This window comes from Neolamprologus multifasciatus, chromosome 13, assembly GCF_963576455.1.
Source record: "Neolamprologus multifasciatus chromosome 13, fNeoMul1.2, whole genome shotgun sequence".
NCBI lineage: Eukaryota > Metazoa > Chordata > Actinopteri > Cichliformes > Cichlidae > Neolamprologus > Neolamprologus multifasciatus.
In genome coordinates, this window is record NC_140451.1 from 886,552 (window position 1) to 896,930 (window position 10,379).

Consider the following 10,379-nt stretch of genomic DNA (forward strand, 5'->3'; position numbering starts at 1 on the left):
GCTACCCTTTACATTTCTTTTCTTACACCAAGTACTTCAAACTCGATTCACATGTTAAAACTTAAAGTAGCCACAGACATCATAGCCTTTAGTGTAATATTTAGATTTGAAAGACCAATTTGTTGTACACGAAAATAAAGACTTCTATAAGTAACGATGTAGAAAGATGGCAGACAGAAAGAACGCAGCCTCCTGAAGAGCTCACACTGAGGAAATGCCTTCAAACTCTCTGCAGAACAATGGCTTTCCTTCCTGCCTGTCTGTAATGGAAGAACTGAAATCAACAAAAGCTGCACTCAGATATGGGCTGAGCACTGAAGATAATTCCCTACACCCAGGTTAGATAAAAATAGACCGCTGATATCCATTTCATCATTACCTGGAGTTATTTTTGACTCCATCAATCCTGCATTAACAGGAGCCTGTTCATAGTTAGCATGTCTGGAGGTCTCTTACTGTATCACATGCATGTTTTTTAGATTCTGCAGCCCTGCGTTTCCTGGAATGTGTGCATATTGAAACACAGCATGAATTATTTAAGACTGAGGAAATATTCATAACTAGGCAACGAGGCTTCACATTTGTGGGACAGATTCGCGATGGCTGTAACCTAGAGTAGGGGTAGGGTAAAGCTGACAATATTTGTTGGTGCTCTGCTGTACTACAGAACCAAGAAAACACATAAACCGACATCCACAGATTCTGTAACAATAACAATAGCTTAGTACAACACAACATGTTAAATGTATCCAACAGTCCACAAATTTGTAAGTAACATAGACTAGAACCCGGGGCAGCATCTGATACCTGTGTGCTAAATGGCTAGCATAAACGACTGATTAGTCTAAAGTTTAGCCTGTATAGTTCTGAAAAACTTGTTAAAGTATGAACATGAACAGTAGCTGCAAGTGTAAAGATTATTTTCTGATGCATCATATATCTACTGACAATTAAATGTTCTGTTCTAAAATTTACAAAGCAATTTACAAAACTTGTTATTTTAAAGTTTATATAAACACTACCTGTCAAAAGTTTCAGAACAGCCCAGTTCTTCCAGCTGTTTATTGCAATTCAAGTTGTTCAGGTCCAATCAACAGCTTGAAATGGTTCAAAGGTAAGTGGTGAAAAAACAGGTAAGGTTACCCAAAACTGAAAAATAATTTACATTTCAGAATTATACAAAAGACGTTTTTCGGGGACAACATGGGTTAACAGTTTGTTCTGCAGCAATGGAGGTTGATCAAGTCTTGTAAGCTGGTGCTACTAATTCCTACAGCTGGTCCAACTTTTCTGGATTTCTTCCCCCTCTCTCTGCATAAAGCAGTGCTGAACACACTGTGGTACCAGACCCTCATGAGCATCAGCTGAACAGTACTGTACTGCAGAAAGTAGTGTTTTGGTACAGATGTGGTGAGAAAAAGGCAATTAACAATGGAAGAGAGACAGACCATCATAATATTTATGAATGTCGGTCTGTCCTGCAGAGAGACTGCAAAGAAAGTCAAGGTGTCAGTGAGTCCAGGCACTCAGAAACAAACTCTGGCAGGAAGAGGTCTGGCAGACCCTAAGACACAACTGAATCAGTGATGGCGGCTCACAGGACAACAGCTTCAAGCAGCTTAGTAGTGCTTGTAGTAAGCAAGTCTCAGTTTCAGCTGTGAAGAGAAGCTGCAGGTTTGACAGGACAAGCTGCAGCAAGAAAGCCATCGGTAAGACAGAATAAGTCTGGGCCATGAAACATTGGACCCCTGAAGACTGGAAGAAGGTTTCATGGACTGATGAATCAAAATTTGAAATCTTCAGTTCATCAATTCATTTGTACACCGTGGAGTAGGTGAAAGGACGGGTCCACAGTGAGTGGCATCAACTGTCAAACATGGAAGAGGAAGTGTGACGGTCTGGGGCTGTTTGCTGGATCCAGGGTCGGTGACTCGTACAGAGGGGCTCCCTGAACCAAACCACAGCACTCTGCAGCTCCATGCAGGACCCTCTGGGTTTCAGAGTGCAATGAGACATTAAACAGAGTAATTTCCAATAAAACACTGGAAAAAATGAGGTGTTGTAAAACTTTTGACTGGTAGTGTTTGTATCAACACACAACTCTGTTCTGATGTTTTTGTCATGAAACCTTTCTCGTCTGATGGCAGTGGTCTCTGCCACAGTGCTCCCTGGCTGTTCATTATAGTCACCAGCTGAAACTAGCATTTACTGGACACTTCTGGGCAGATGCCATGACCTACACATGACACTTCAAACTGGTTTTTCTTAGAGGTTTTCTACTATTAAAACATAATAGTGAAGTATTACTATTAGTAAGGTTGGTGGTTCAATCTCTGGCTGCTCTAGTCTCCAAATATCCTTGAGCAAGACACTGACCCAAACAGCTCTCTGATTGGAGTGTGAATATTAGACAAGAAAAAGGTGCCTGTGTGAATGAGGCACGTTGTACAAAGTGCTGTGAGTGCTCAGTAGAAAAGTGCGGTATAAGAGCTAACAAACTGATGACTATAGTTTTGTATAGTTTGTAGAATCACGCTGTTGGGCAGTGCAAAAGAAGACAGAATGTTCAGAGTCGTGTAGGAATACGGCACAACGCAGACGTCCTAACAATGTTTGGTTTCCAAATGAGCTGTTTCCGCACTCCCTCCAGAAAACTTATCTGATTGCCTGACAGAAGCCCCTCCCCCATCCTGTGACCCGCTCTGCTGCAGATCAGCCCCTCCCTCAACACATGGATTATGTCAGAGAATGAATCCCATTTACTCTCCAGCATTCCACGGCACATCTTTATGGGAGTGGCATGATTCTCCCTCTTTTTGGTGTTTTGCTCAGGCAGGGCGGTGATTGATTAACAAATGTCTTTATATGTATTTTGAGGTTCTGTTTATTTAGCACCAAATCTCACCAACTGAGTTGAATAAACAGGCCAGCTGTGTGTGTGTGTGTGTGTGTGTGTGTGTGTGTGTGTGTGTGTGTGTGTGTGTGTGTGTGTGTGTTTGCGTGTGTGTCTGTGTGTTTGCGTGTGTGTGTTTGCGTTTGTGTGTCTGTCTGTGTGTGTGTGTGTAAAAGTCACCGTCTGACTAATAATTTTCCTTCAAGATGTAAATACTGTTACATTGTGGGATACTAAAATAAATACTGTTGCAGTGCATTGTGGGATTCCATTGTACTGGTGGACACTTCACTCCAAACGTAGCTCTCAGTGATATATTACTGCATCTAAATCCCAGACAGAAAACTGTTAATGTTGTTCAACCAGCAGCTCCTTTAAACTCGACACTAATTTAAAACAGAGACGCGTTCATCAACCACACATGTGAAACACATCCAACTCTACAACTACATCTGCAGAAACCTACATGCATGTCTGCAGCCACCAGACAGACAACAGCATACATGGCAACACCAGTGATCCCAGCAGTTCTTATCTGAGTGAGTTTCCTTTATCTTCCTGTCTAACTGCTGGTTCTGCTGTGAAGCTTTGTTAAGCCTGCGATGTCATCAGCAGCAATAAAGCTGATATGTGCTGTTTAACATTCTGTAAAGCTGGGTGGGTCCACATGTGTGAGGAGCTTCTCTCTCTCCAGGACCCAGCTCTCCCCACTCGTCACCCTCACTGTCATAACAGCCCACAGTGACCCCACAGCACAGAGCTCAGAAACTGCTGAAATACCAAAAGGCCCACGGGGGGGAATGTATATCATTCAATGTATCAGACAGTTGGTGTGTAAAGATGCTGCAGACTGACAGAAACACGGTCAAGCTGAACTTGTACAGATGTGTGTAATAACTGCACAGCGTTTCCTCAGCCAGCCTTCCATGGCCTCAGCAGCACACAGGCATACGAGCAGAAACCCCTGTTTATTCATTCACACAGTGAATCCAGGCCAGTGGTAGGTTGGTCATTAGCAAGTTGTTTTTGGTCTGGTAGATAGAGCCAAGACCCCACCCCAATATAATGAGGGAGCCACAAGCCAGCGTACTTTTAGTATTGCTCCTAAACCCAGCATGGGTTGTACCAGGAAGGGCATCCAGCATCTCTGACAAATCAAACATGCTGATAATCGCTAACATTTCCACACTGGATCAGTCAAGGCCCGGGCCAACAATGACCACCACGGTGGAAACTGTGCTACTTTTAGCCAAAGACAAAGGAAGAGAGAGGGGAGGAGGAACAGGAAACGCGGAGGGTTGGTGTGACAGCAGAGGATCCTGAGGCCAGGGCAGGGGTGGGCAACTCCAGGCCTCGAGGGCCGGAGTCCCTGCAGGTTTTAGATGTGTCCTTGATCCAACACAGCTGATTTAAATGGCTAAATTAGCTCCTCAACGGCTGTGTCCCAATTCAGGGTCTGCAGCCTTAAAGGCCGCATTTTAAGGCCGATTACGTCACAGCGACGTGATGAAGGCTGTCCCAATTCAAAGGCTGCTCGAAATGCGGCCCTCAAATGCGTCCTTCATTTCCCTGAATTTTAAGGACGTGGCGGTGTAGACTTTGTGGCCCAACATATCCCAGAATGCATAGCGCGGCGGTGGGTGTAAGAGTAAACTTTAAGTAAGTACTGAATATTATGTCACTTATTTATGTGCAAATGTTTAATAATGAAGAACATTAAAACATTACTGTTGGCCACATGTCGACAAAGTCATGTGACATTAGTGACGTTTGTACTAACTTGGTTTTAAAGCCTTTACTTTAAAATATACGCCGTTCAATAGCTGAGCTTAACCAGAGAATGATCAAAGCTCATGTAGAAACAAACAAATGAACAAAAGATTTTCTCCTTCATTTCTGTCAAACAAAGCTGTATGAAACGTTTCCAGCTGTTAGTATCATGGTTGCTAGGCAACCTGGGCAGCGCAACGGAAGCTAGACCGTCCCATTTCACAAGCCTCGCACTTCCGGCCTTAGCGGTCTTTGAGTACGCGGCCCTTGTGGACCGTTAAGGCTGCAGACCCTGAATTGGGACACAGCCAACATGTCCTGCAGTTCTGCAGAGGCTTGGTAACGAACTAATCATGTGATTCAGGTGTGCTGACCCAAGGTGAGATCTAAAACCTGCAGGACACCGGCCCTCAAGGCCTGGAGTTCGACACCCCTGGGCTAGGGTGATATGAAGGCAGATAATCCAGACTTACCATCATATGCATAAACATATTTCTGTACACGGTCTATACTGTTTAGGGAAGTAAAGTTGTAGTTATATGCCTGACGTGCCTGGGTGTGATGTCACGAGAACATTACCAACAGACAGAAGGAGCTCTGATTTGTGCCTAATTTAGCTCCTGAAACTGAAAGTGGTACAAACAGCAGGAACAACATCATAAACGCTGTCGAGGCAACCTTAAACATGTGGCCACCACAGCAGGTAGTGGCACATGTTTAAGGCTTTTATGCCATATATCATAGCCCAAAGGGATTTGTGTCTTCTCCCAGGACTGATCCAAGTATCTTTTCCTTTTTAGGTCAATCTGTAAACTACTGACTGAAACGCCAAAAATCTTTATGTTCTTAGCAGGCTAATGTTGTCTTTTTGATTCACACACTTCACAAAGTTTTCTTCCTTCTATCTTCCAGAGGAGCAAATCAGGCATCATTCAGCTGCAGACTATCCTGGCTGAGTGAGACATGAAGAAGTGTTTGTATCTTTGGCAACCTTTCCATTTTTTGGGAACTGTGTGAAAGTTCATCCAGTACAGCATCGCCAACTATTGCTGTGAAGATGGAAGATAAACACATGGTAATATGACTTTATTACCTCACAGATTAACTCTCAGAAGAAGTGGTTTTTAGCTGAGTCCAAGCCAAACAAAGAGTTCTATGAAGCTCTGGTTCCTGTGGGACATCATCAGGGTGGAGTCTCTATTTCATTCAGTGACGTTACATAAGTCTGGAGAGCTGCCAAGTGTCCGGCCCAGGCTTTTTCATTTTCTTTTGTTTGTGTGAGCAAAGAGCTTCTGCAGACTCTAACAGCCGGGCTCTGCAATTTCTGCCTATTTAAACTCACAACACAAACAGCACAACTTCAGCTCATATATAACACAAGAAATCATTGAAATGCTATAGGTAGAGAGGTGCTGGTGGGGGGTTCATCTATAAAATGGTGCCGGATGACCCCACAGGTTGAAACTGTCAAAATAAAAGTCTTTCTTATGTCTGTAAATCTGTAACATATTGTATTGTTAAATATTCTGTTACTATAGTGGAGCAGCTGTAACCCACATGATGTCCTCAGGGATTCATAAAGTGCGCTGATTCTGATAAATGTTCTTGGTATGCTTAAATGTACATCTGGAGTGCGACACACAGAACTGTTGTGTTCTTTCAGCAAGCAAGAATAAAACGACAGACTTCCAGCCGCTGATGCCAACTTTAACACAGCAGACTGTGCACGCCACAGCTCGGGACTCCATCACACGCCAGCTCCGCCTGGGCGGGGATGAGCAGTACCTGAGGATGTGGTGCAGACTTCTTTTTTTGCTGCATTGAGTCACAGCTCCGGTGGGATGGGCCACGTGACCAAACCCCGCACCGTCATGGAGGACAGACCCGGTGTGTGTCTGCGGTAACGACCTGCCACACCGAGCTCGGAAAACACGGCCAGAGAAAGCGAGAACTTTTCACATCGCCATGTTCGTACATGTTCCTGCTCGGTGCAGCGGGCGAGGTCCTGCACAACACAGTGCCCTTGGAAACCAGGCAGGGTTTCAAACACAGCCTCTCTGCACTGCAGCAAAGGTGTCGCAGACGCTTTTTGGCCAGAACCAGACCGAAGCGCAGAGTGCCACCGTCGGACAAATATCAGAGTCTGACTGCGCCGAAAAGCAGCTGCGTACCCGCGATCAGAGCCCCGCAGCCCGCACCGACAGAGGTGTTTGTAGACGCTGCGGGAGAAGCTAACTCACCTGTGATTATCTTCTCTGACGATGCGTTTTTCTCGGTCATCGTGTCCCGCAGTTTCCCCTCCTCTCGAGCCTTCTCTCCGATGCAGCTACACCAAGCAATTTTCCTGGCTGCTGAGGCGCACCGGGCCGAAGTGGGAAAATCAAACAAAACGCGGTTTTCGTCGCTAACGCGGTGCCCCGAGCTTCGCTTTACCGCCTGTCGCTGTGTGCATGAGACCTGGAGATGTTCGTGGACAGGGTCGAGGTTTCGAGGGTCTAGAAGCGGGAGAGGTGCGGAAAAGCTTCAGCACGGAGGATGTTGGACCCCAGATTTGCTGCTGCTGCTCTGTCCGCCCCTCCCATCACATTCATGGCTGTCCTGACCAGGAATGCTGCCCCTGTCCGGTCTGAGGCAGCTTTGCTCGGTGCAGCCGCAAAAGACGCAGTACTACCCACTGTACCCCACTACCGCTGCACCCCCCACCACCCGCTGTACCCCCCACGACCCACTGTACCCCACTACCGCTGCACCCCCCACTACCCACTGCACCCCCCACTACCCACTGTACCCCACTACCGCTGTACCAGCATTCAGACTAGTGTAACTAAAACCCCATGAAATATTACCAAACGAGTGAAATACATTCAGCGTAGATTCATACAAGTCGATCATCCCCCCTCCACTTTAATTACTTTAATTAAAAACAAACAAACATTTGCATGTTTGTTGTCCCGAGTCTTCTGATTATTATTGTGTTTTGGGTTTTTAAGGAGGCCCGGGGCAGACCCAGGACCCGCCCCGGGCGGCCGGTGAACGCCTCAGTGTTCCCCGGACAGGCTGGAGGAGGTGGCTGGGGAGGGAGAGGTCTGCTGCCCCTGCAGTCCGGATACGATGGATCCTTCTGTTTAACTGTCTTTAGGTTTGGTTATTATTCTACATGTGTGTGATTCTCGTTGGTCCAGTTCACAAACACAGTCTGCATACGCCACACAGATTGTGACAGTCATAAACAAGGCATTATAATACAGGTGAGAAGTAAGGAAGTACAAATACGTCGTTACTGCAGGTATGTTACATTCAGGTAGCTGTCTCTACTTGAGTATTTATTTTTCTGATGTTTTTCTAGATCCTAGATTTAACAAAAGTATCTATACTTTCTACTTTTTACATTTTCAAACCAACTTTGGGTTTCAAACATTTGAAGAGAGCGCTGCTGCTGCCGGGTGTTAACATGGGCCAGTGTTGTTTTTGTTTGGGGGGGGCACGATACCGGAACAGTGCAGATGTCCAAAGGTTCTAGTCCAGGGGTCTGCAACCTTTAACACCCAAGGAGCCATTTGGACCCAGTTTCCACGCAAAAGAAAACTCTGGGAGCCGCAAATACTTTGTGACATCTAAAATGAAGATAACACTGTATATTGTTTTTACCTTTATTCTTTGTGTGAACAACTAAGGTGTGTTGCTTATGAAATCCATGAAGTGCTACAGAGAAAATTACATTTTATTTATGTAATGAACACATTTTGAACTCTTAAAGAAATATAACAAAAAGAAAGACCCAGCTGAACTAACTCGGCTTCCCCGAGTGTGACGCTTATTTTGAGCGAAAAATAATAAAATATAATTTTATTATTATATTTCAATATCACAGTAATCTTTCAATTTAGAACTACAAGTTTAAAAAGAACTAAAACAAAAAATACACTTCAGGTAAATACTTGTAATTTATTTTCCCAAACCACGCGGAGCCGCAGTATAAGGACTAAAGAGCTGCAGGTTGCCGACCCCTGATCTAGTCGCAGTACTTCAGCATCTAGCTAGCCCTACAGAAGAGAAGGAGTAATGCTTCCTAAGTGGCAGCATGTTGACTTGACATTTCTTGTTTCCAGTAGGTGGCGCTCTAAATTTTGCTGAGAGTGGGCATATGAGTGTGTTCAGGGCAGGACTGTCATCCTGACTGTGGAGTTTGGACTAGATTTCTATGTGTTATAGAAAAATCGCTCATCGTGGCAAAACATCAAAGCTCTCCATGCTGCCGGGGTTGTATCTTCTGTATGAAAGCTCACAGTTTACAGTGTAACACAAGTCCAACTTAATGTTTTTATGGACAAATGTGTGGTTGCTGGGGGCACGCACCTTCAAACTGTACCCCAACATGCAATACGTGACATTTCCTGTCCCCGCTATGTGGCGCTGTGGCCATTGTCAAATATTGAGGCGACTTTTGTTGTGATTTGGCGCTATATAAATAAAATTGAATTGAATTGAATATTGCAATTGAATTGTGTTGAGGATGTTACCATGCGTGAAAGTTTGATCGAGATTGGACGATGTATCTGTGAGAGGCGTCTCTGCCATGGCGCCCGTGGCAAAGACTCAGTACAGCCCACGTTTATTTTTATTGATCAAAGTTTCCGTTTACCAGCAAACATGGCAGCTCTGAGAGCACCAGCGGCCTCTTTGCAAACACAAAACGCCTTCTGCATCTGTTTGCAGGATGATTGTTTGTCAAAGTGAAGGCTGTGGAGAACAGGCTGGGGGACTATCTCTCACATTCCTCTGTTCAGTGTAGCTCGTTAGGACCCAATTTCTTGCTGAGGTCATTCAACACAACTTACTCTCTCAAATCAGGACACAAATGTTTCTGTACCATCCAACCAGGCCTACAAAACCTCTCGCCTTCCTCTCAGTGGTGGGAACAGGAAATGATTGGGTGGTGTCCACACATCCTTTATCCAAATGGTCAGCAGTTCTAGGATGAAAGTTAGAAATGGCATTTATTTACCAGAAATCAATACAAAAATCTTTCTGTTTGTCAGAACAGTGGGGATGCACCACTAGCTACTGGAAACGTTAGTTATTCCCAGCTCCAGCGCTTTCTGCAGCACTGGTACCAAACTTTCCAGGTGAACTGGGGCATTCTCCCTAATCTGTATCTTGTACTGGAAGTGGTGCGTTTGAGTGACTCATGCATGAACAGAAGACACTGATGGAAATTAACTTATGCATGCATATATGCATTTGTGTATAAACATTTACTGCAGACTAACAATCACACTACGTTCTTGACTGCCCAATAATGCTAACGTTTTATTATTAAGCTACATGATCATAGCTGATTTATGACTTTTAAGAGTTTTATTGGTTAAATGATTCACAGTTATGGTTTTAGACATGTGGGAGTCTTACAGATCCTTACTGTGCAGTATTTATTATGTATTACCTGTATTTTAACAGCTCTTACATACTGTAACTACTAGTTGACCTGCTTATTTATGCTACCAAAGACAGATAATAAGGATTATAAGACACTACACATTGTGTCATTTGAGGAAAGTACAATGTCTTATTAGATTATGGATTTACAAGGAAATAAATTAATATGGTTACATATGTGGTGTTTGTTTGTTTGATTTGTTGTGTTGTTTTTTGTTTTTTTACAGGGGAAAAAAGCGCCAAATACTCACCATCTGTCGTTTTGGTAAATGACTACAAA

The 10,379-nt window shown here is 44.3% G+C and overlaps 1 protein-coding gene across 5 annotated transcripts in view; it reads right to left on the reverse strand.

The window, feature by feature from the left end:
- Positions 1–7,339, reverse strand: part of hspa12a (heat shock protein family A (Hsp70) member 12A) — a 75,627-nt gene extending 68,288 nt beyond the window's left edge. For 3 of the 5 annotated variants that reach the window (XM_085183212.1, XM_085183213.1, XM_085183210.1), the window contains exon 1: positions 6,904–7,338. In XM_085183212.1, the coding sequence (XP_085039338.1) occupies positions 6,904–6,943 (40 nt within the window). In that variant the 5' untranslated portion in view covers positions 6,944–7,338. Of the gene's footprint in view, positions 1–6,903 lie in introns of all 5 variants that reach the window. The other 2 variants (XM_085183211.1, XM_085183209.1) reach the window with 1 other exon arrangement.
- Between the last annotated feature and the right edge of the window lie 3,040 nt (positions 7,340–10,379).